The 26,607-nt window shown below is 41.7% G+C and overlaps 1 protein-coding gene across 1 annotated transcript in view; it reads right to left on the bottom strand.

Annotated features, from left to right (window-relative positions):
- Nucleotides 1-8,234, bottom strand: part of LOC101435655 (L-amino-acid oxidase-like) — a 40,007-nt gene extending 31,773 nt beyond the window's left edge. The window contains exons 1-2 of the mRNA XM_071208387.1: nt 8,007-8,234; nt 2,705-2,905 (exon numbers count right to left, since the gene is read on the bottom strand). Coding sequence (XP_071064488.1) covers nt 2,705-2,905; nt 8,007-8,234 — 429 coding nt within the window. The remainder of the gene's footprint in view (nt 1-2,704; nt 2,906-8,006) is intronic.
- Nucleotides 8,235-26,607: the final 18,373 nt, after the last annotated feature.

The raw sequence follows: 26,607 nt of genomic DNA, 5'->3' as shown, positions 1-26,607 counted from the left end.
CAGGCTAAGTAGAATACTGGAAAATCTCTGGAATACTGGAAGGATGCTGCAACTTGCTCACTGCGTTGAAGAACATGCTAAGTGGAGCCATGATACCAGGAGACTGTAAGTAAAACTTAAACACAATTGGCATTATGGCCTGCTCTCATGGAGAGATAACATGTAAAGTATTACAAACCTGAAACTCAAAACTAATAATTGCAACTCTGAATCCTTATGCATTAAGTAATACATTAGTTAATATTAAGTGCTGCACTTTTATCCTGTACTAAATATATGCCTAATAATTGTAATGTTATCTTTTCTATTTTGGATCAAGTGCAGAAGTATATTAGACATGTTAAATTCCTGGTAAAATCATTTTCTAAACAGTTAATAACATGTCTATAGAATAAGGTGGCAGTCTCAGCCAGTCTCAGTCAACTTCTATATTCTGCTGTACTCTGCTGTGTAGCAAAAGTGAGGCTTGCTTGCTGATGGTGAGTCAAAATTGCTAGAAATTGTACAATGAAAACCAAGGTGTAAAAATCTTTATTCAGTAGTTCTGATCACTACCACAGGTGAAAACTAAGAGTATTTCCAAATTAGTGATCTAATCCTGAGTGAAGCCAGTTGCCCAAGGAGTGCCAGTTCACCAGGAGCATCTGACAGAGCGAATGAGTGTCAATCATTGAACAGCTTGGAATGTGTCTTCAGACAAAGCTAAGTGTCTGTTGCAATTTCTCTCTAAAGATGGATAACTTAAAAAAGAATATATATGCTGTTCCCACCAGCTTTTAAGGAATGCCATCTTTATAGGCATCTAATCTTGTCTATCTCTGTAATCCAATGTGTCCTCTTTTAAAAACGGGTATTCCAAATTTTTAATTAAGTTTGTTTCTTTCAGAGTAAACATCTTATTAACCATATGAAAACTTCAACTTCGTACAGAATGCCAGATCCATCTTCCTCCAGTTAGAATAAATTAAAGAGTTTTTACACCTTATTAGGCAATGACTACAGCCCATGGCCAGCAGGAAGCAGTTACAGAAAAGAGATCGTCTCCCTTCAGCACCCCTTTTAAATTAAAGGTGTAAACTCTTTAAGAGTAAAATAAAAGTAATAGATGGATCTGGAACCTGACTGGAAATCCATGTGAGTGCCAGTGGCAGCAGAATAACTGCAGGAGGCCCCTGCCCAAGATTCTGCTGTCCAGAATGAAAAGCTCTAAACTTCTAAAAACAGTCCTGGATGCTGTACTAAAGACTGATAAATAATCAATCAAAACAACAAACAGCCATCCACCTCATAGCTCCAACAATAATTATGCCAAAGCTTAGCAAGTTAATCTTTGGCAGAAAGGGGGGAATGATGTGGGCTATGGGTGGAAGGCTCTTTGTCTCTTCAGAAATAACTAAGCTGTTTGACTTGTGTCTCTTCAGAAATAACTAAGCTGTTTGACTTGTGAGTGTGGAAAGATAAGAGGCTGCAGTCCTACCCTTAGGGAAAATGGCAAACAGGCTCCAGTCCCAGGAAATGTTTAACAATGCAAGAGCTGTAAACTTTAAGTATTTAGGGGAAATGCAAAAACCAAGGCTTATCTAGAATGTCTGGAGTCCTTGCTAAAAGCTTACCTAAGCTGTGGAAGAGATATATGCTAATTGAAGCCTATTGAGAACTGAAACAAAGGGACCATTTGGCCTTTCCTCTCTGTATAAAAGACGTTTGAAAATCTTGTTCCGGGCTCGGGATTCAAACTGAAAGCTCCCGAGTCCGGCCGGCCGTCAATAAACCATTTTTTCCTTCTCAAAATCATTCCTGAGTCCTGGCCTCTCTATACTCAATTAATTGAACTTCTCTTAAATTCCACAACACTAGCACACCTACCTAACACCTCGATTGGGAAGAAAGTTTTAAAGGAAGCTCTTTTATTTTCTATTTTATTTTATTAAAAATTTTTTTTAAATGTTACATTAAAAAAATATAAGAGGTCCCCATATACCCCCCAGCCCCCTCACCCCACTTCTACCACATTAACAACCTCTTTCATCATCATGGGACATTCATTGCATTTTGTGAATACATTTTGGAGCACTGCTGCACCACATGGATAGTTGTTTACATTGTAGTTTACACTGTCCCCCAGTCCACCCAGTGGGCCATGGCAGGACATACAATGTCCAGCAACTGTCCCTGCAGTACCACCCAGGACAACTCCAAGTCCTGAAAATGCCTTCACATCATATCTCTTCTTCCCTCTCCCTACTCTCAGCAGATACCGTGGCCACTTGCTCCACATCAATGCTACAGTTTCTTCCATTACTAATCACAATAGTTCCATAGTAGAATATCAGTAAGTCCACTCTAATCCATACTCTATTCTGCCATCCTGTACACCCTGGGATGGTGATGTCCACTCTATCTCTATATCGAGAGGGGTCTTAGATTAACGGAAGCACTTTTGCTTCCTGCACAAGTTCAGTGTCGGTGCTGGGATGTGGAGATGCTGGGGTGTCGGAGCCTACTGAGCACAGGTTTGAGTTGGGGTGTGAAAGAGGGAACGAGGACAAAGATTAGAGCAGTAGATGCCCCTATGGCTGGGCCTAGGGTCTGGGCAAATGAGAGAGAAATTAGAGGAGGCGGCGACCCAGGAGTTCCCGGGGTTCACGGGGAAGGGTCAGAGGCCTGCCACGCATGAGGGCTGCCTGTGCCCGCCTCCACTCACCTTCCGAAGAGACTTGATGAGCAGCTGCTGCGCCGTCTTGCCCTCCTCATCCGCCTTGAGGCGGTAGTCCAGTAGGTGGGGACGGGCCTCCACCTCCCTCACCTGCCGCCGCACCCCATTGACCAGCACCCAGGTCCGCGGATTGTGCATGATGAACTTACTGAGTTTCAGCCCCAGCTTCCTGATGAACTCACGGACAGCCTGTGGGATGAGTCAGAGAGGGCTGAGCCAGGACTGGGAAGCTGCTGGCCTCCTTCCTGCTGGCGGAGCGTGCCGCCTGCCCCTTCCTTGCCCTCAAGGATTCCCTGGGGCCCCCCAGGCCTCGATGCACAGGTGCGTTGCTCCTGAGGAGCAGGGCCCCTGGCCCCCCCCCCTCAGTGCTCTCTGGTCTCTCCACACCTCCCGGCCCCTCCTTGCTGGCTACAGTTCCTGGGACTCCAGCTCTGGCCGTCTGTTGGCTGTGCCACTTGGACACCACAGGCATCTTCCTCTGGTCTCTAACAGGTCCTGTGCTTGACCGGCTCTGCTCTGAAGGGCAGGGTCTCCTGTAGAGGAAGCCCACCCCAAGCCAATGCCCAGGTGTCCCTCCTGGAGCCCCAGCCTACCCAGGGGGCACACAGACCTTCCTGCCCAGGAGGGCACCTTGCTACTCCTGCCATCGCAAACATTGCCCTCTGCCTCTTCAATCCCAGTTAACTTCGGCAACTGTGCCCTTCTAGAGAGGCAGAGAAGAATCACTTCTGCTCTCACTTAAATATCCTGCCATAACCCACTGAATGGACTGGGGGAGAGGGTAACCTATGATGTAAAGTATAATCCATGAGGTGAAGTAGTGCTCCTAAATGTATTCACCAAATGCAATGAATGTGTCACAATGATGAAAGAGATTGTTGATGTGGGAGAGTGGGGGGTGAAGTTTGGTATCTTATATTTTTTAATGTAACATTTTGTGTGATCTATGTATCTTTTAAAAACAAAAAATATTTTTAAAAAACACAACAAAACTGGTGCTAGGGAGTGTAAACTACAAGTAAACTGTAGTCCATGTGGTGTGGCAGTGCTCCAAAAACTGTTCACCAAATGCAATGATAGCGCTACAATGATGAAAAAGGTTGAACAGATGAATGGATAAACAAAATGTGGTACATACATACAATGGAATACTACTCAGCTATAAGAAGGAATGCAGTACAGACACATGGAATGACATGGTTGAATCTTGAGGACCTTAGGTTGAGTGAAGCAATCCAGGCATTGAAGGACAGATACGACATTACCTCTCTGATATGAAATAAGCAAACCAAGCTGTCTCAGAGAGCTAGAGACTGGATGATAGGCTTACAGGAAATTGGGGGTGGGGGGTGGGGGAGAGGAAGTTTGTGAGCTGATGCCTACAAGGGTGAATCTATGATAAAGTGGAGGTAAGTAGTTCAGTGAAGGGATAGGATGGGGGCATAGGATTCTTTTGAGTGGGGCTTTCCAGGCTTGAGGGGGCTCGGTTTGGGAGGGTGGGTCAGATGGTCCAAAGAATTGGTGGGAGGACTGGGGGGAACAGTTGAACAAGGGAGATTGTTAGGTATGTGGTTGAAACTACAATGGTGAGAAAACTCTTTAGAAAATATAATAAAGAAGGGTTACTTGCTTAAGGTGCTTAAGGGGAGCATCTGGCAGAGGGGCAGGCTTCTAGGGAGTGTGTGAGTGCTCATCTTGTAATAGTGTGTTATATCATTGTTATATAATTGGGTGGAGACCCATACAATGAGTGGGAAGGTATACCAATATCCTGGGGAGGCCTGAAGTTCTGGAAATAAAGGAAATTGTGTCTCCCAAGTGAATTGGTGGCTCCCAGTGGGGGAGAGTGTAATATGTCAAGCCCTCAGCATTGTTGCAAGTATCTGTCAATCTGGGCCTTCAAACAGTGAAGAATGGTTGTCACTATGGGCTCTGAGGGGAGGGGAGAGAGGAATAAAATAGATGGAAGCAGGAAACTGGGAGGGCAATGGATGTGTTCCACAAGATCATGCAATGATGGATATAGGACATGTTAAATTTCACCAAAGTTGTATGAAAGTCTATAGGCTAAAATGTAAACCACAATGTAAATCATAACATAACTGAAAATTTAGAAAAGTATAGAGTCTAAAATATAAGCCATAATGTAAACCCAAATGGAACCATGATTGGTAGCTCTGTTTCAATATCTTTACATCAACTGCAGCAAATATAACATGAACATGTAGAAAGATCATTGCTGGGGAAGGGGGAAAAGAGTTGGATGTTGGATATATGGGAGTCCCCTATGTTGTATATCTGAATTACTGTGATCTAAACCCTTTTTGAAGACAAAATTAAAAATTAGGAAAAATAAAAGGAGGTAGACACTAAGGAAGAAACAAAAGAAATTGTCTTACCACTGTACCTACAGGGAAACAACTATTACATTGATGAAAGGCAAAATGTCAAAAACAATGTTTTATGATACTTTTCATTTATTTTTACTTTATTTTAATTTTTCTAAATTAGTATGTATCCTATTTCTAATCTTTAAACCTACCACTACGATTTCGTTTTCCTTTTAATTGAATTTGGCAATATATTAGGCTTCATTTTTGAAGTTTTAGACCATAGAGAGGTTCAACAACGGCAGGGGAGGAACACTGGCATGGGGCGTTATTGATGGGGGACATGTGGCTGGGAGGGAGTTCTCTGGGGCATATATATTGGGTTCATAAATATATTCAGATATATGTAGGATATTTTCATACTAGTTACAGTTACAAATAACAACTACGGGAGTGCTGAGTTCCTAGACAGGGGAGCTCTGTCACATTCCCCAATGGAACAACAACAATCCCCCAAGTGCAACAGCAAAGACCAGTGAAGGTGGATGGTCCAACAATGAGCCCTCGATACTGATGACTATGCTTATGGCCTGTGTACCTGAAAGATGAACTAGGCCTAGAGTTGCAGGGTGCCTAAGACTTACCTCCTGGGAGTCTCCATGTCACTCACATATGGCCACTCTCTAATCCAAACTCAGCATGTAAATGCATAACCTTCCCCCTCACCATGGGACATGACTCCCAGGAATAAGCCTCCTTAGTGCTGAGGGATTAGTACCAATCACTAATGGGTGATGCAGCTAGAAAAAACCTTGAATGAAAGGGGGGATTGGTAAAGACAAATGAGATTATATGGCTAAGAGTCTTCAAAAAGAGTCAGGAAGCCATCAGAGGGGTCATGCTTACGCATGCCTCAGCGGGATCCCAGAGACAGCCAAAGTAGATACAACTCCAGTTACTGGTGCTTCTGAGGGCTACGGAAAAACACAGTTTCTGTGGTCATGGCAGTTGGCTCTGGAGTTCAGTGCCTTGTCAATGGGCCCTACTTTGGAATTTGTGTTCCTGAGTGTCATAGAGTTGGACTCAGAGGTGATCTTTCTACATATGTCTTTTGTGTCACTTCTACTGAAACTGTGATTGGTGAGGGGGATGGAGTATACCCAGGAAACTTGAACCTCTGGACTGGCCATGTGCCCACTGGGCCCTGAGCCTCAGCAGAGTTGCAACTCCTACTCTCCAGTTTGTTGGACTTACAGAGGTCAGCTAACAGGGAGCTGAAGATGGTCAACCACCACACCAGGAAACAGAGTACCTACAATTCCAAGCAGGAGAATTGTAGCCATCAACCATGTGGGATCTAAGCACCCTCTGGATATAGAGGTGGAGTGGACATCAACATCACAGTGTACACAGGATGGAGGAATAAAATATGGATTAGTGTATTTACTCTTATTCTACTATAGAACTTTTGTGACAAGTAATGGAAGAAACTGTAGCATTGATCTTGAGAATGTGGCCATGGTAGTTGCTGAGGGCAGAAGAGGGAAGAAGAGATGAGATGTGGGGACATTTTTGGGACTTGGAGTTGTCCTAAATGATACTGAAGGGTCACATGATGGACATTATATATCCTGCCATAACCTACTGAAGGAAATGGGAGAGAGTGAAACTATGATGCAAACTCTTATCCATGTGGTGCAGCAGTGCTCCAAAATGTATCCACCAAATGCAGTGAATGTGCCACAATGATGAAAGAAGTTGTGGATGTGGGAGGAGTGAGGGGTGGGGAGTGGGGTGTATGGGAACCTCTTATATTTTTTAGTGTAACTTTTTTTGTGATCTATGTATCTTTTTAAAAAAAGACAATTTAATAAAAAAAGAATTTACAAAATATGTTGAGGTCAGAGGAGTGAGAGTTTGGGTTCTGGGGTATATGGGAACCTCTAATGTAACATTTTTTGTGATTTCTGTACCTTAAAAAAAGAGAATTTCATAATAATAAAAAAAGTTTGTTGATGTGGGATGAGTGGAGTGTGGAGTGTGAGTATATGGGAACCTCATAAATTTTTTTTTGTTTTTAATAGCTTAAAAACATTTTTTTTAAAGATACATAGATCATACTCATGTTACATTAAAAATAATTTTAATGTAACATTTTTGTGATCTATGTATCTTTTTAAAAAGAGAAATTTAAAAAATAAATTAAAAAAAGAAAAAGAAATATGAGGATCCCATATACCCTACTCCCCACACCCTCCACTCCTCCGACATCATCAAATTCTTTCTTATATTTTTTAATGTAACATTTTGTGTGATCTATATATCATTTTAAAAAAAGACAATAAAAAATAGTTTCATTTAAAAAAACAAGCAAAACCGGGTGCCCCCAGAGGCTCTGCAAGTGACCTGGGGCCCGGTAATGATTTAAGACCGATTCTGAAGCTGAGGTGGGTGGTCCTGCTTTGCAGTCACCGGCACTCCGGTGGAAGCATTGTGCCTGCCCTATGCCTCTTGGCCCCTGTGCTGACCCCGCCCTGTCCTTCCCAGCTGCCCCGCCAGTCTCCCGACACTTACTTGTGGTTGCTAGGAATCCTCATGGGACCAAGGTCCACGTACCACTGGGTTCCAGGCACTCTGTGTGTCTCAATTCTGCCACCTACATGCCCCGAGGCCTCCAGGACAGTCACCTAGAAGGACAGACCTTGCCTGGCCTCACCAAACCCAAACACATCCCTCCCAAACCCTCTACTTGGTTCTGGGAGGGTCACCCAGCTGCCACAGCCCTTGCTTGCCTCTCCTAGTTAGAACTCAGTTCAGAACCCAGTAGTCAGACCAACCAGTGCCCCTCGCCCTGCCCTTGCCTAGACCCCTAAACCCATCGCTTGCTCTAGCTTCGGGGGACATCCCACCTGCTTCTCCCCCCCACCCCACCCCAGAGGCCTCCTGCACCCCTAGTGTACCTGGTGGCCCGCGTCTTGCAGGGTCTTGGCGACAGTGAGCCCGGCCATGCCCGCTCCAATCACCACGATGCTTTTCCTCTCTGCTGTCTGCCCCAGCCCGTCCTTGGCCAGCTGCACCATCTCTTCATACTGGGGGTCCTCGAAACATTTCAGAAGCTGACTGCTGAAGGCCCGGTCACCTGGGGTCACCGTGGACAGAAGCAGAAGCGACAGCCACCCTGAGTGCATGGCCGTGGAGGCAGCAGTCAGGAGATGGGCCGGGACCACAGAGGAACACTTGCTGGGAGCGCAGGTTATATCCCTGCACCTGTGATGCAATAGTGCATCACTGCCATTCGCCTTCCTCCTTCCCCCGTGGCGCTTCAGGCACAGGGCTGGCCCTGCTTGCCCCATGCCTCTCTCTGCTAGCTTCTGTTGTCCCTTTGCATATTCCCCTTAGGGGACGAGGACCTCCGCGCAGTGGGGGGCTGCCCATCTTTCCCTCTCCCCTCTCCAAGTAGACAGACTGTACCACTGGTAATTGCAGTGAGAAGACTCTGACTCATCTGGAGCTGTGGAAGGACAGGAGCGAAGATGGGGCGTGTGATGGCCTTATTTAATAATACAACAGGATCTGAGATATGGAAGGAAGATCCTTTCCAAGCCCCCGAGCACCACTGGCTCTTATGTTTTCCACGATATGGGTTGGTGAGTGTTCCTGTGCCTCGTTTCCCAGAAAGCCTCGCCTCGCTGAGGTTAAAGAGGTTGTTGATGTGAGAGGAGTGGGGTGAGGTGGGAACCTCATATGTTTTGAATGTAACCTTTAAAAGAAAATGAAGAAGAGAAACAAAACAACAAAAACCAAAAACCAAAACGAAACAAAAAAGCAGCCACAGATGACAGGTAAACGAATGAGTATTCCAATAAAACTTTAATTACAAAGACAGAAATGAAAAGAATATTCCAGATGGAAAGACTGTATTTCCATCTGCCTCTGGACATTTGCTTGTTTTCTCCTGACTTGACTTCAAGGAAGGACATGCTGTACTTCCTAGGACCTTACAACCTTCCCTGTGGGCCCTAGGAAAGGCTGCTTTTTCATTTTCCTTGGTTTCTTGTTGCTGTTCCTTTCCAAGCTAATATCCATGACCTCATTTTCCTCTGACTCTTTCCCCACTGTGGGAAAACTAGGGAGGCTGGCTATGACCTCACTCCCACTTGCCTTAGGAAATACGTGCTCATTTTGGTGCAGGCACTTTGCGCTGTCTTCTCCGAAATAGGAAGAGCTATGCATGAAAGAGGTGCACCAGATTCAGCACATTAGGGCAAAGGATTCCTCTCTGGCTGGTGGGAAAAGTAGAGCCTATTTTATTTGAGGTGAAGGAAAGCCCGGTATGGTCCCTTTACTTCACGGTGAAAAAATGAGATCCAGAAAGACTGTCATGGCCGTGGGGCTCCACAGCACAGGCAATTACTATTTGCAAAGCCAAATGGACACCAGACCCACAGTTCTGAGTGCCCCGCTGTCCCACTGGCCAACTGTGCTCCCCTGAGTTACTCAACCACCCGCCTTGAAGGGCACTGCATCCTGTCCTGAGGTGTGTGTGTGGGGGAGCCGCTGAGGAGCCCAGATATCTGCCCCTCTACCTGGGCTGAGTGGGCCCTTTGCATCTGCAGTTTCTTTGTTAGACACTTTGCAGTGCTTTTGGAGACCTTCCTTCCCTCTGTGTATCCACATCCAGGGAACCAGTCTGATCAACCAGTCTGAGGGACTTTCTCTCCAGCCTCTTGCTCTTTCTTCCCAAACTCCCTCCCCCAACCTGGCCAGGAGGTGCTCTCTTCCCCCTCCTGGCCCTGCCTTTGCAGCTGTCTATGAGTCCCTTGTATCCCTTGGCTACATCCATCACAATGGCTCCGAGTCCAAGTTGTGTTATTGCAGCCCCTTGCTTTAACCCCCCTCCCTGTGCTCCTGGGATGTAGGAACTAAAGCATAGTGGTCTCACAAGGAGAGACGTGCTGAGTCCATGGCTACACTAGAAACCTAAGGAATGTGGCAATGAAGAGTTTCGAGCAAACAGGATGAAGATGTTAAAGGCTGAAAGAAAAGATGTGGACATACACTTTGTAGGTAGATAGAACATTTACACTTTATACCTTGAGATAAGATTCTTTTAATTCCTTCGATCATGAATAATGCTAATAGTTAACTGCATGTTGCTGCTTCTTCTCACATAGACTGAGGTATATACAGAGCCTCCTTGTAAACAATAATGTTGTCTGATGAGTCTTTATTCACAGAACCCCCTGATCCCAACTCTCTCTCTCTTTCTCTTTGTTTCATTCTCCCTTTCTCTTTGGTTCATTCTGATGTGTGCTATGTGTGGGAGGCTCTTTATCTCTTCAGAGATAACTTAACCTAAACTGTCTGTCCTAACTTGTGGGTGTGATGGTAAGAGGCTGCAGTCCTGCCCTTGGTGACCATGGCAAAGACTCCAGGCCCAGGAAACAGTTTAACAATGCAAAGTCTATAAACTTTAAATATTCAGGGAAAATGCAAACCAAATGTGCTAAAAGCTTATCTAGAATGTATGAAGTCCATGCTAAAAGCTTACCTAGGATGTGGAAGATATATGCTAATTCATGCCTATTGAGAACTGAAACAAAAGGACCATTTGGCCTTTCCTTTCTGTACAAAAGGGACTCAAAAATTTTGTTCGGGGCTCGGGATTGAAACAGAAAACTTCCGAGTCCAGCTGGCTGTCAATAAATCATTTTTCCTTTTCAAAATCATTCCTGAGTCCTGGCCTCTCTATACACAAATAATTGAATCTCTCTCATATTCTACAACAAATTCCAATATGCTTCGGGCCCAAATCTCCAACATCTGGTGCCCAATATGGGTCCTGAAGAAATGTCTTCCAAAACAGTATCAGGAAGCAAGGAAAGGACTCCTACGAGCATCGTGAATGATGTCCAAACAAGTTTGACTCGAGTCTTCTTGGCAAGTAACATTTCCAAGAATCATCAGGGTAATGGGTAATCAAACAGGACGTGTGGAAGAATATTCACAAGTGTTAAAAACTTTGTTGAAAGCTACAGGGGTGCCTGTAAAAAATTCTAAGTTACTAGAATTGTTTGCTTTAATACAAAAGTATTGTTGCTGGTTTCAGTCGCAGGGGCATAATGTTTTAAACTTGAAACAGTGGAGATGCGCAATGAAAAGCTTATGAAAAGCACATCAAGAAAGGGAATTCATTCCATTTCAGTATGGGCCTTATGCCACTAGATAGCAGCAGCTTTAGATCCTTTACAGTCTGAAGAAGGAGAGAAAGATGAAATTACTATATTTTCTAGAGCCCATAAGTAAATTTGAAATAAAAGAAAGTAAATTGGAAGAAGAACAGGAGCTTGAGGGGAATGGGGAACCATCAGGTTTTTTCTCTCATTCTGATACTAACCCTTTCCTTAACAAAAACTCTATGAAGTGTCCTAATGGAATATCTTCTATGTATCCAGTACAAACCTGTGCACCTACTGAATTACTTTGTGTTACTAAACCTAAATTAGAAATTTTTTCAGATGTTGCTGATGCTTTGCCTTATGTTAATAAGATTGTTGTTCCTAATCCAACCCCACAAACACTCTTGATGCAATGTTTATTGCTATGCAATTATTATCTGCTTTCCGGGTAACAATACATGCGATACCAGCAGATGCAAATAATGCACAAGGGGGTGTCGAGTTTCATCCCGAGCCAATAACTTTTAAACTATTGAAAGATTTAAAACAGGCAAAAATCCTAAATAAATTCCTTGTTAGTGAAATCAGGCTTGTAAGAAAACTCTGTTAAAGTGTTAACTAATTAAGGAAACTTTTCTGGCAGCAACTCTGCAAACCCCCTGCTGTCTACATGATAATGTAGCTGTGGGCTAGTAGGGGTTAGCAGAACTAAACCACTGGAAAAGGAGAACAACATGGCAACGCTGGTGTTCTGTTTTGTTTCCATGCTACTTCTGATTAGGCCTATTTAACTAAATTAATAAAATTAGTACAAAATTTTTTTTATCAAGGTGTTAAAAGGAACTTTCAGTTTTAAATCAATAGTTTACTCCTGAACTTCAAGTCTCAGTGTCGTCTTAAAGATTAGTAATTCAAAAAAATATGTGTAACGGTCTGTCTAAACTGCTAAATATGAGCTTAACTACATTTATGCTGCTCGAGTTATCTTAACTGATTGCTGATAATTAATAAAAATGTTTCCAAGAACAAGCTTACATGTTACAGGCAACATGGGTTCCAGAAGAAGTCTTAAAAACAGTCAAATCTAAGATGTGAAATGATGGAGAATTTAAAAACAGCTATACCAAAAAAATAAGAAAGTAAGAATTAGGAGTGAATTGTAAAGTGTATGTTTCTATTGGTGTGTTGTAATTGTTTTGTGTTTGTCTGTTTTTTCAATGTCAGTGTATATTTTGATACCTCCAGAAAGTGATATAAATTAAGAAATAAAAAATTTTAAAAAGAGCTCTATTCAAATGGCCAAATATTAAATAAGTGCTTATATTAATACATAAGTTTAAATGTTAATAAGATCTCTACAATGATAAAAACTGTAAGTCTTGATTAACAAAATTACTAGAAGTCTTTTCATAAAAAATAGTTCTTGCCTAGATTAAAATGAATAGTTTATTTTTCTTCACAGGGTGAAATGAAGGATATAAAACTTAAATGAATATTAAAGAAGGTTAAAAATTTGTGGGAATGTTGACTGATATTTAATACATTTTTTCAAAAAGGTGTGTTTTGTCCTAAAATAGGATGGCTAATTTTCATAAACTCATGGGACTTAAATGCATGTGGCAAGTTGTAGAAAGGATTGTGGTAACTTTAAGGAAGGGAATGTGTTCTCTGAAGGTAAAATTTTCTTATATTAATATAATTATAGTCTATATAGTTATAAATAATTATAAGAAGTTTAATGAAACATTGTTAAAATAAGGTATTTAAATGGCTAATTCAAAAAGCCATTATTAAACAAAATCTGAATTGATAATAATAATAATAAAAGGTAATTTTATAACAGGAAAACTTGTCAGTGGCCAGCCTCTCCTGCCAACATGCTTCTAAAAGACTGTTTCTGGTATTGCGTGCTTCTAAGTATTTAAAGTGAAGAAAAGTTAATTATTTGAACAAGCTTGTTTACTGTTGATGATAATTATATGCTGTAAGAATTTTTCCTAGTAACTTATGTATGTGGGATGTATGGAATGTGTTTTTATTGTTAAGGAAACAGGAGATGATTTTGTCCTAAGAAAAAATGATTGATTACTGGGAAGGAGTAGAGTGTGGGACAAAACCTGAATGAATACTGAAAGTGTGGAAGGGTCATGGAAAAGAAATTTTAATTCTTTTAAAATAAAAGAAAAGTGTTGAGTTAGATTTGATGGGTCTGTCTATTAGGTTTTAAAAGCTTTAGTATCAAATAGTATATTAACGCAAAGTTAAAATTTTGTTCTTTCTGAAAGTCTCTCAAGTCATTAGTCTGTTTTGGTAAAAGCTTATGAACAGTTTTTACCCTGAATAATCAGTACCCAAAGAAAGTCTGTTTTATCAAAATAGCTTCTTGTGCTTTAACTTGCTCAGTGATCCAAGAAGAAAAGGCCTTATCTCTTTTAAAGGAACATAATGTTCAAACCAGCTTTCTCAAAGTCAAATCCTGAAAAGTAGCTTTTTATTTCAAACTGGTTACAAAAGATTTGTTCTTTTACCTTGAAAGAAAAATTAAAGTAATAAAATAGTTGAGTTCACATATTATAAGTTGAATGGAAGGTGCTTAAAAGGGTTATAAAATTAACAGTTTTTTTAACCCTCTGTTAATAAAAGTTGTATGAGTGAAAGATTCATATGAATGCTTAAGAGTGTATACATTCACCAATATTTCAACATAATACTAAACAAAAGTATAATATGGTTAATTATTATAAAAAAGCGTGTGTCACAGAAACAACCTCTTATCATAAATTAAAGTAACAATACTGTAGTATGCAGTAGTCCCAAATATTGCTAGTTTGTTGTAAAAAATTAATATCCAACTATGTCACTATCACTTTGTTTAAAACATGCTAAGACTTTCTTTAGTATTTCCTTAGGCAAGTCAAGCCAGCCTGCATTCTCCTACCTGTAGAAAAGTCAACAATGGACTTTTGCAGTGACTCCCCAAGGCTGTGCGCATAGCCCAACCATCTGCCCTGGCCTGGTGGTAAAGAAGCTGGCTGTGTAGCAGAAATCTGTGGCTAAAATGCTACTGATGACATTATGTTAACCAGTAATCCTTTTTATCAGAATGAAAAGAAACATCAGAGACGATAGTATCTTATCTTTTTTTTTAAAGATTTATTTTATTTATTTCTCTCCCCTCCCCCCACTCCAGTTTTCTGTTCTCTGTGTCATTAGCTGCATGTTCCCATTTTTTTCTTCTGATTCTGTTGTTGTCAGCAGCATGGGAATTTGTGTTTCTTTTTGTTGCATCATCTTCCTGTGTCAACTCTCCGTGAGTATGGCACCATTCCTGGGCAGGCTGCACTTTCTTTTGCACTGGGCAGCTCTCCTTATGGGGTGCACTCCGTGTGCGTGGGGCTCCCCTACACATGGGACACCCCTGCATGGCAGGGCATTCCTTGCATGCATCAGCACTGTTTATGGGCCAGGTCCACATGGGTCAAGGAGGCCCTGGGGTTTGAACTGTGGACCTCCCATGTGATAAACAGACGCCCGAACCTCTGGGCCAAGTCCGCTTCCCAATAGTATCATAAACTAAGAGCCTGAACTAGACAAACAATTGGGAGAGACTGCAAAGTCCCTGCTGCTCTATCAAATTCTTAAATGTTGTTTGGTTAGGTAAAACAAAACTATACTCTCTGCTGTAATTGATAAAGTACAATGTTTTCTCATGTTAATAGACATTGTAATATTGTTAAAATACCAGAAATCTTTCACCCCTCATTAAACTCAAATATTAAAACCATTGTATGAATTAATTGGGAAAGGTCCTTCATGGAAGTAGGAAAAACTCCATCAAGCTGCTTTAAATGATAATATAAGGGAGGGAAATTGTGGACATTAACTTAGCCTGTGAATTGCCTGTGGCAAGCACCAATATTGGCTTTGGGTGGAGTTTGTGGCAAAGCCAAAATTCTAAACAAATTCCCATTGGATTTTTTTTTTAACTTTTTCATTTATTTATTTATTTTTAAATTCATTTTTAAAAATATTACATTCAAAAAATATGAGGTCCCCATGTACCCCCCCACCCCCCTGACCCCACTACGCCCCTCATAGAAACATTCTCCTCCATCATCATGACACATTCATTGCATTTGGTGAATACATCTCTGAGCATCGCTGCACTTCATGGTCAATGGTCCACTTCATAGCCCACACTCTCCCACGTTCCATCCAGCGGGCCATGGGAGGACGTACAATGTCCGGTAATAGTCTCTGCAGCACCACCCAGGACAACTCCAAGTCCTAAAAACCCCTCCACAACTCATCTCTCCCTCCCATTCCCCACACCCAGCTGCCACCATCGCCACTTTTTCCACACCAATGCCACATTTTCTTCAATTACTAACCACAATAGTTCATGAATAGAATGTCAGTAAGTCCACTGTAATCCATATTCTATTCCTCCATCCTGTGGACCTAGGATTGGTTGTGTCCATTCCACATCTATGTCAAGAGGGGGCTTAGATTCCCCATGGATGCTGGATGTAATTCTCCTGCTTTCAGTTGTAGGCCCTCTTGGCTCCATGGTGTGGTGGTTGACATTCTTCAACTCCATCTTAGTGGAGTGGGGTAAGTCCCCTTGGATTTTAATCACAATTCTGGAAGGATGCCAAAAGCAAAATATAAAAACACAGTTGTGTGCAGCATGGGAGGCCCTGCTAAAAGTGAAAGATTTAACCCTGATAGTGACTGGTCACTCAGAAGACTGCCATCCCTATCCAGGGGTGAATTGCAAATACTAAAAGCAAGAAAGAAATGATGGACTATTGTAAATCACTCTCAGATCTATGAAAAAACACCTGGGATATCTGCTAGTAGTAACAGGTGACTGTCTGTCATCTCCCTGCCCACTCCACTAACAATATCCCTTTTAGGCCTGTTGATGAAGATGGTTTTTTGAAGATCCAGGGCCCTACCACTGAAACCTGAGAAAAGACAAAGTGGCTCCACTGAAAAGGTGAACATCATGAGTACCAAACCTTGTGGTGCCTGGCTCAGCAATTCTGGCTGCCTGTTACTCACCAACAGTGCATATACAGCCCCCATAAATTCTTTTGTGCTTACTCCAATGACTGTAATGTCAGATTCCTCCTGCTCTTGAGAGGAATGAGTCCTCAGGTGTATACTACAAACCTTCTGGAGAGTAATACAACAAAAAACCACCTGAGTTGTATTCATTACTTTACTAAAACAAAAAGGGGGAAATGTGGAGATACAGCCAGAGGTTGAAATACTTCACTGAGACCTGTGGCAATTGCTGCCACACATCGCATTAACTTTACAAATCCTGGAGCTGTGTACTTGCAGCTTGTGTCTGCCTAAGGACTTTGGGCCTGTGTGCTTTCTCCTTATGCTTTTGTGGCAGGAACTGTTAATATTACAATGGAAAATGGATACTGACCCCTTGGGCTAATGACACGCATAGTCATAACCTACAAAAGAATTTGTGGAAACTTTTTCTTGGAATTGCCCATCCTTATGAATGGTTGGGAAATAAAGACAAGACAGGATAGCATTTGACTCTTAATTAAAGATATCATCTTAAGCCCTGTGCTAGAGATCCATTTGTTTTCATAACTGGTAAGATAACTATTAAGAATGAGTCACTGTTGTATGAAAAGTGTACGTTGTATACATGTCTGTCAGAAAGTGTGTTGCAAGATGGAGTAACAATAGTGAGGGCCAGAAAAAGAAAAGGCATCTGGATACCTGTGAAAATGATGTGGACTTGGCAGTTGTCTCCTGAAAGTCAGTTATTGCTACATATGGCACAAGAATTCTTGAGACAGACTGGCTGCTTTATTGGACTGGTATTATAAACATTTTGGGACTAACTGGAATCATTACAGCTGCTGCTACTGCTGCAGTAGCTCTACATGAAACAGTACAAACACAACTATATGTATATGATTGGCATAAAAATGCTAGTGATTTGTGGCATAGTCAAGAGCATATAGATGAGTAGTTAAATAACTGAGTTAATGATTTGGAATCAGCTGTGTTACATATTGGAGATCAATTGTATAGTTTAATTTGTTAAGGGGGTCAAGGTGTGTTAATTAGAATGAAAGTAATTTCTGTATAACTCCACTTGTATATAATTCATCAGATATAGAATGGAAAAAATTAAGACTCATTTGCTAGGCCAAAAAAGTAATATCTCGCTGGAAATAATTGAATGACAAAGAAAAATATTAGAAAGGCCTCATAATCAAATTCATTTAGCCAATGATAAGGATATTTTTTCAGACTTGATTTCACATATTACAAAGTTTAATCCAGTTGATTGGTGGAAATCACAGCATTTTCTGTCGCCAGCTTTCAGAATAGGGCTAATCATATTTGTTCTGTTGCTCATGATTTTTGCCTATGCTGGACAGTGCTTTAGAAGAAAATTGCAAAGCATAACAGCCATGGGACACATTAATAATTTGGTGCTAACAAAAGCACTTCAATAACTTCCTCTAGTTGAAGAGCTTGGCTGGTAGTTAATGATGGGTAAGACTCTCAAGAGGAGGGCAGCCTAAGACAGGAATGGTCACCTCGACTAAAACAAAAAAGGGGAAATGTTGGAAACTAAGGCATAGTGGTCTCACAAGGAGACACGTGCTGTGTCCATGGTTACGCTAGCACCCTAAGTAATGTGGCAATTAAGAGTTTTGAGCAAACAGGATGAAGCTGTTAAAGGCTGAAAGAAAAGATGAGGACATACAATTTGTAGGTAGATAGAACATTTATACTTTGTACCTTGAGGTAAGATTCTTTGAAACCCTTAGATCATGAATAATGCTAATAGTTAACTGCATGTTGCTGCTTGTTCTCACGTAGACTGCAGTATATAAAAAGCCTCTTGTAAACAATAAAGTTTTCTTATGACTCTTTACTCACAGAACCACCTATCCCAGGTTTCTCTCTCTTTCTTTTTCTTTGTTTAATTCTCTTTCTCTTTGTTTCATTCCCAATATCCTGCAGGCCCAAATCTGTAACACTGAGAGCCTTTTCCCTCCTTCTTCCAAAGGCTCTATTTTTAACTGATTATACATTTCTCTGATCTGTTCACCTCACCTGGGATCTGTTTGTTTTGAAGGCATTTATTTCCTCATCTTCCCCTCTAGGATACCTAGCATAGTGGTGCTTGACGAGTGCTTGACCAAAGAATGCACCAATGAAGTTTTGGGGCTGCATCATGTACACCAGTGAGGCTGAGTCCTAACATGATACCCCCAAGGGGATGGATGATCCAGCCTCCACTGCTCCTAACTCATGGCCACCAGCCTATTCTCCCCTCCATATCTACTAAGACATGGTTCCCCTCAAAGGGATCCCACTTCCCTCTTGTATCATGTCCTTCAGTCTGTCTAGGAGGGACAGTTCTCCATCTGGTCCTCAACTGGGGTGTGAGCTGGCACTTTCTGTCTTTCGACACCCCTGGACATTTCTGTACTCAGCATTCTTTTCCACTGTCTGGGACAGGAAACCTCTGTCTTGCTTTCTTCCCTCTAATCCTATTCTGGGCCCTGTCTTGTCCCTTGTAGAGGTTGATGTTCCTCCCTCATATCAAGGGATGTGTTGGGGGTTGCCACCCAGGGGTGATGGGGGGCAGCAGAGTCCAGGCATATGGGCTGGCCTGGAGAGAAGGGAGATTGTCATGGGTTAAGTCATGTCCCCTCATCTGGTCATCACTTACAGAACGGGACTATGGTGAGGGTCATTTTCTATGCTTAGTGGTGGTGCTCCAGTACATGCTTACAGTTGTGGCAAGTGTGCCATGCTAATGAAGGCTGTGAATGTTGGGATGGGAGTGGGACATGTGGGAATCTCCTGTATTTTTGGTGTAACATTTATGTAATGTAAGCATCTTTTAAAAAAATTTAAAAAACTATATTAAAAAAAATAGTCATGGCGATTATCAATCAATCAATCAAAAGGCAACACACACACAATTGTTTCCCCTAAAAAGATATTCAACTCCTAACCCCAGGTCTTGGCGTGTCACCTTATTTGGATAAAGGGTCTTTGAACATGTGTTTAGCTTAGATGAGACCAAACTGGATTCAGGTAAACTCTAGTCCCATATGACTGGTGTGCTTATAAGGGGAGGAAATTTAGATACAGTGTCAGCTTGAGGGGAGAAGGCCATGGAACAACAGAAGCTGCAGCTGGAAACTGTGGACCACCACAGAGTACTGGCAAAACACTGGATGCTAAGCAAAGGGTGGGAAAGACTCATCTACAGGTTTCAGAGAGACCTTGGTTTTGGACTTTTGGCCTACAGAATGATGGGACAATGCATTTCTGATCACTTTAAGCCATAATATTTTATTGCAGCATCTCTAAGAAATTAGGAGAGGCATGGAGCTTGATGGAAATAGGAAGTGAAGGTTGGCAATGAGAAGTCAAGGTGTCTGCTCCTGGCACATCAGCTACATTTCCTGAAACCCAGAGTCATGAAGGGTTGCCTCAGTGTTTAGCAATCAATGTACATCAGGGAGGTCATGTCATGGTCCTGTTTCAGGGTGCCTTTTTAATCCCCTCCCAAAGCGAGATTAGAGGCCCAACTCCACCACCCCTCAAATGTAAATATGGAATAATGGATGGACTTGATTGTAATACATTATAATGAGTATAAGAAGCACTGTTTCTTTATGGATGTCATTCTGGCTGAAACAAGTAGTCTAGGAAGGTTAATGTTAGTTGGAGGACAGCTGGAAGACAATATAGGGATGTACAACAATTATTTTGGTGTTAATGGGGATTGTGATTAATAATATAAATAAAGGAATATTCTACAGGGTGTTAAGAATGTGCTGATATATAGGAAAATACAACTAATGTGATTTATAGACAGTAGTTAACAAAAACTTTGTAATTTTTATTGCAAAAGCAATTAAGTTCTATATTAATGTTAAGATAAGAAGAATATGAGTTTTTGGTTTGTGAGATATGAATATGATCTAGCATTTTCCCCTTCCTTTAAGGCTTTTAAGGATGATGATGGGGTGTGGGGGTTTCTGCATCACAGATCTTGGTCTTCTAATCAGTCCCTCTCTTGCTCCCCTTATTTCTTCAAGAGTGGGATTAATGCCTCCAGGACTTCATCGCCAGAGAGGAGGGGGAAAACTGCCACTCCTGTCCAGATACCTTCCTGCAAGGTTGCCTCAGGCCAGGAGGTCAATATTCTCTTGGGAGACAAGATGTGGTCCCTTGGACTCTAGAAGGGGCCGCAGAGGGAGTTCCCTAGAGATAATGCCTGCGGCATTTCTACCCTCAGAAAGAAGGACCCAGGTGGGTCTAGGGGAAGAAGGGAGGGAGGAAGAGTGGGGATCTGACCCAAATTCTTCCCTGTCTCTCCATGTCAGCAACCTGCTCTTTCTCCGATGTCATCATTGGAGCAGCTTGAAGGACGAATTAATGTGGGGGACACACTGGAGGAGTCCTCATGTTTGGACTGAGGAGGCTACTCCATCCTTCTCGAACCCTCCCTCTAACCTCTCTCATTCCTTCGTGCCACAGTTAAGGACTGACTGAATAAATCCTAAAGAACCAGGCTCTGTGGTAACTTGATTGCCTTTAGGAGCGAAGTCTAATAGAATGGAAGGAAGGAAGGGTGAAGAGAGGGAAGGAAGGGAGGGAAGAAAGGAGGGAGTGGAAAGGAGGAGGTGGAAAGAAAGGAAGGAGGGAACAAATAGGGAAGGAAAGAGGGAGGGAGTAAACAAAGAAAGAATAAAGAAGGAAAGGAGAAAGGAAAGAAGGGAGGGAGGGAAGGAGGAAGGAAGGAGGGAAGGAAGGAAAGAAGGAAGAAGAGAGGGAGGGAGGGAGAGGGAAGGAAGGAAGAAACGAAGGAAGGGGGAAGGAAGGAGGGAAAGAAGGAACAAAGGAAGGGAAAAGAAGGGAGGGAGGGATGAGGAAAGCAGGAAGGAAGGAAGGAGGCAAGAAAGTACTCTCCAAACCTGGAGACACTGGAGAAATGACAGAGTAGACACATAATAAGTGTCTATTAAATGACTGAAAAAAATAACAGGGTAAAAGTCCTGTCCTCCAGAAATTCATATTTACATTCCATAAATAGGTCCTTGACAAGAGCTTGACCATTTATTCAAGTGTTTATTCCCTCAGTGCCTCCAAAGTCTTTATTCCTGTGTACAGATCTCTGATGATACAGGAGTGAATGAAACAGATGAACCTCAAAAAAACAGCAGGCTAAAGGCAGACAAGATCAGAAAGCAAAGGCCACCCCTGGTTGGATGGAGAAGGACAAAGCCAGGCAGGCCCAGGCAGGGCCAGAGGCAATGGGAATATCAGGGTCCTGCCTACTCTTGGACGCCTAGGGTAAGCATGCCCGTGGGCCAGCGCCGGTCTGTGGCCCCTGCTTGTGCATTGTGCTGTCCTTCTATGGTGCAGGATGCCCAGGCCTGAGGGGAGCCCCAGGCCATATGTGGTCCCGCCTTTCTTCCCCTACTGCTGAGAGCAAGGAGGCTCTGCATAGTCATCTCACAGGCACACCCTAGCTTGTCTATACACCTCTTCCTAGCCTTCAGAAGGCCTTGAATCTTCTCCATTTAATAGGACCAGTCTTGTTTCAGCAGCCCTATCATGGTCCTCTCTGTTCACCTCCCCAGCCCCCAACCTTCCCCTTCATTTCCATCAGAGGTAGAGCTGAGTCCAGTGTTCTCTAAGGTTCCACTCTGCTCTGGGCTCTGTTATTCTCCTTCTATTATTAGTCTCATCTCACCCTCAAGCAGGCTGGCTCTGGCCCACCACTGAGGAGCCCAGGCAGTCTCTAGTCATTCTCTCTGTGTGGAATGGTCTCCGCACAGGTATCCTTGAGCCTTTGCCTCCTTTGAGCCTTTGCTCAGGTGGTGCCTTCTCAGGAATGCCATCACTGACCACATAACCTTCCTGACCCTTCACTCCCTCCTTTCCTTTACTTCTCTCTCAAGAATTTATCCATTGTCATACACTGTTCTGCCAAATAAAAGTTAACAAGAACGGAGGCCTAATGTTATACCGTTTATGAAATGTGAAGGAGATGGATACAACTGATACATATTTAGTCAAAATAGTATGCAGGAATATTTGCAAATTAGTGATTAATAAGATATGTGGCCTGTAAGCAATAAACAGAGGTCCAGCTGTTTGAGGAAATTCACAAGCCACCAGAAAGTGAATAGGAAATTTTTCCCCCTGATTTAAAAAGATTTGTCTTTTACTTTTTAATAGCCTTTTTTTTTTAAAAAAAAAAGATACATAGATTAGAAAAATACTATATTAAAAAATATATATATATAAGAGAGGCAGGGCAAGAAGGCATCTGAGTGAGTGTACCTCATAATCTCTCCTGCAAAGAAGAAGCTGAGTAGGGTTGGAGTCTTGCTGGAGCAGGTTGTTTTGGGGCCTTGCAGAGCACGAGGTGTCTGGACGTTGATTCAGAGAGACAGTGACAGAAGTGGTTCTTGCTAGAGGTAGAATTTGGGTTTCTGACAAGGAAGTCAGAAGTTGTGGGGGAGGTGGGACCCTTCCCCCTATGGCTCTGGCCACAGCATTCCCTGAAAACTACTGGTTGGTTGTGTTCCCAAGCCCCCTGTTTCCTGGATGCATGGTTCTGGGGTCTGTGTCCCCTAAGCCCTCATAACCCATGCTCCACAGACACACATACCTTGAGTGCGCAATATCCCAGACTTCTGATTCCTGAATCCAGCATTTCCTGAGGTCCATGATTACCATAGCCCTCCAGTTTTGGGCTGACTCTGTGAGTGTGAGAGATTTGGTGTGAGACACAGAGGGGCTAGGTGAGTGTGGGTTCAATGTTCTGGGCCCCTCCCTCCCGTTTTCTGAGCTGGGAGGAGCATGCCAGCTGGCTTGGGAGAGCCTGGGAAGAAAGGAGAGGTGAATCTGCTGAGAAAGCCCAATTTACCTAAATGCCCTGGGATAGGAAACTTGGTCTGGGAGAAGGTGGAGTTAGAAAATCAATTAGCCCTCCCCTAGCACACATAAGGGAGAGGGACTGTAGGACGTGCTTTCCAAGCTTACAATAACAGATTTGGAATTCCTGGTGAGGTGTAAGTGCTCTCTCACTGGAAATAGAGTCCTTGTCTTCTGTGTTGAGTTGATTCAGCAAGGACCACTTGAATCTCCCACCGGAACCCTCATGCAGCTTTTCTACTGCCCTGGGAGAGAGGGAAGTGAAGAAGGGAGAAAGGGGGAACATCAGATTCCCAAGTGCTTTATTTAACTGCAAAGAAGATTCCTTGCTAAACCTTTTTTTTTTTTTGGTGGTGTGTCTTCTTGTTTTCCTTCCTGTTTACCCTCCCAAGGCCTTTTCCTTTCCTTTTCTTTTATTTTCTCTTTTCTCTTTTTCTTTTTCTTGCTTGCTTCCCCCCCTTTTTGCCCCCCTGTTTTTATTTATTTAATTTTATTTTATTTTTGTACATTAGGTCCTGGAGGGAGCACTTCACATTTGCTGTATTTCCTCATCCTCCATTTCCTCTTTTCAGTGTGTATTGATGTTGGCCACCAGCACTATCCCCTTTCCTCAACATCTTTCTATCCTCCATCATTTATTATTTCTCCATTTACTATCAATACTACTTTTAGACATTTTCTTTTCTTGCTCCTTTTGCTTCCTCTGGCCCTAATATTTTCCTTCAAGTGAACTTAGCTAGCAACAAGAATATAGAATAAGAAGAACAAAGTGAAAAAGAGAAGACATAACATGTAAGCAAAAACAACAACTAATTAAGCTCCAAGATTAGACAAAGAAGCTAAGGAACTGATTAAACCCATCAAGATAAAATGATGACCAGACAGGAACAAAAAACGACAAACCAACCAATAATCAGGAAACCATGCCCAAACTGAAAGAACAAACTAAAAACCAGGAAGAGGAGCAGACCATCAAACAAGTAATTAAAGCTCTCAAAACATATATTAGTAACCAATTTCATGAAGTGAAGGAAGAGATTTAGAATATAAAGGAAACACTTGGAGAGAAAACAGAAGAAATTGCAATCATAAGCAAAATCATAACAGATATGATGGTGATGAACATCCCAATTCAAGAAATCAAAAATACACTCTCAAGAAATAACAGCAGATTTGAAGAGGCAGAGGAAAGAATTAGTGATGTGGAAGACAGTACATCTGAAATCGTACAGATAGTAGAACTCAACAATAAAAAGACAGAAAAAATCTAGCAGGGACTTAGGGACCTGAATGACAAGGCAAAACACACAAACATGCACATTGTAGGCATACAAGAAGGAGAAAAGAAGAGAAAGGGGACAGAAGGGGTGTTGGAGTAAATAAGGCTGAAAGCTTGCCAAATCTACTAAGGGAGATGGATGTACATGTCCAGGAAGCAGAACACATAAATCCCAACAGGCCTACCACAAAACATATACTTGTCAAATTATCCAATGCTCAAGACAAAGGGAAAATTCTAAAAACAGCAAGAGAAAAGAGAAGCATCACATACAAGGGAGGCTCCATAAGATTAAGTGTGGATTTCTCATCTGAAACCATGGAGGCAAGAAGGCAGTGGTATGACACAGTCAAGGTACTAAAAGAAAACAATTTCCAACCAGGAATACTCTATCCAGCTAAGCTAACATTCAAAAAGGATGGAGAGTTCAAAATATTCACAGATAAACAGAAACTAAGAGGGTTGCCAACAAGAATCCTGCCTTTCAAGAAATATTAACGGGAGTTCTGCAGGAAGAAAAAATCAGGAGAGGCAGAGTTGGAGAAGAGTGTAACAATAACTAAAGCGACAAAAAGAGAAAAAAATTAAAGTATGACAAGCAGAAGTCCAAAGAAAATATGGCTAATATGAATAATTCCTTAAAAATAATAACACTGAATGTCAATGGATTAAACTCACCTGTCAAAAGATTCAGACTGGAAGGTTGGGTAAGGAAATATGACCCATCTATATTCTGTCTACAAGAAATACATCTTAGACCCAGGCATTCAAGGAGGTTGAAAGTGAATGACTGGAAAACAATCTTACAAGCACGCAATAACCAAAAAGTGCAGGAGTAGCTTTATTAATATAAGACAAAATAGACTTTAAATGCAAAACAGTTTTGAGAGACAAAGATGGACACTACATATTAGTGGAAAGTATAATCTCTCAAGAAGAACAAACAATTATAAACATTTATACTCCTAACAAGTGTGCCTCCAAATACATGAGGCAAACACTGGAAAAACTAAGTGAAAGAATAGGTGCCTCTACAATTATAGTGGAGGACTTTAATACACCACTGTCAACTTTGGACAGAACATGTCAAAAGAGAATCAAAAACTTTGAACAGTATATTAGAGGAGCTGGACTTAAGAGACATATACAGAAACAAAAACTTTGAACAGTACATTAGAGGAGCTGGACCTAACAGACATGTAAAGAACATTACACCCAAATACAGCAGGATATACATTCTTCTCAAGTGCACATGGATCATTCTCCAGGAGGGACCACATGCTAGTCCACAGAAAAAGTCTCAATGAATACAGAAAGATTGAAATCATACAAAATAATTTCTCTGATCACAGTGGAATGAAGCTGGAAATGTGCAAGGCCACAGACCCAGATTTGGCAACAAGATTTGGAAGTTAAACAACACACTCTTATAAAAACAGTGGTCAAGGAGGAAATTTCAAATCAATAACTACCATGAATCTAATGAAAATGATAGCACAACATATAAAAACTTATGGGCTGCAGCAAAAGCAGCACTGAGAGGGAGATTTATAGCCATAAATTCATACATCAAAAAAGAAGAAAGAGCTAAAATGGAAGACCTAACTGTACACTTGGAAGAATTAGTAAAACAACAACAATGTAATCCCACAGGAAGAAGAAAGAAAGAAATAAGAAAGATAAGAGCAGAACTAAATGCAATAGAAAATAAGAAAGCATTCAAAAAAAATAAACAAATCCAAGAGCTCGTTCATTGATATCAATAAAATTGACAAACCCTTAGCTAGACTAACAAAGAAAAAAAGAGAGATGTAAATACAGAAAGTAAGAAATGAGAAAAGAGCTATCACCACTCACCCCAGAAAAATAAAGACTATCGTTAGAGGACACTTTGAAAAATTATATTCCAACAAGAAGGACAATTTAAAGGAAATGGACAAATTCCTAGAAACACATAAGCAGCCTACATTGATGAAAGAAAAAGTTGATGATCTCAACAAAGGAATCACAAGAAAAGAGATAGAATCAGTCATTAAATACCTCCCAACTGAGAAGAGCTCTGGGCCAGATGGCTTCACAGGTGAATTCTACAAAACATTCCAGAAAGAACTACTACCAATCTTGCTGAAACTCTTC

The sequence above is a fragment of the Dasypus novemcinctus genome, chromosome 16 (genome assembly GCF_030445035.2).
Source record: "Dasypus novemcinctus isolate mDasNov1 chromosome 16, mDasNov1.1.hap2, whole genome shotgun sequence".
In the NCBI taxonomy this organism is placed as follows: domain Eukaryota; kingdom Metazoa; phylum Chordata; class Mammalia; order Cingulata; family Dasypodidae; genus Dasypus; species Dasypus novemcinctus.
This window is presented reverse-complemented; position numbering and strand designations above follow the sequence as displayed.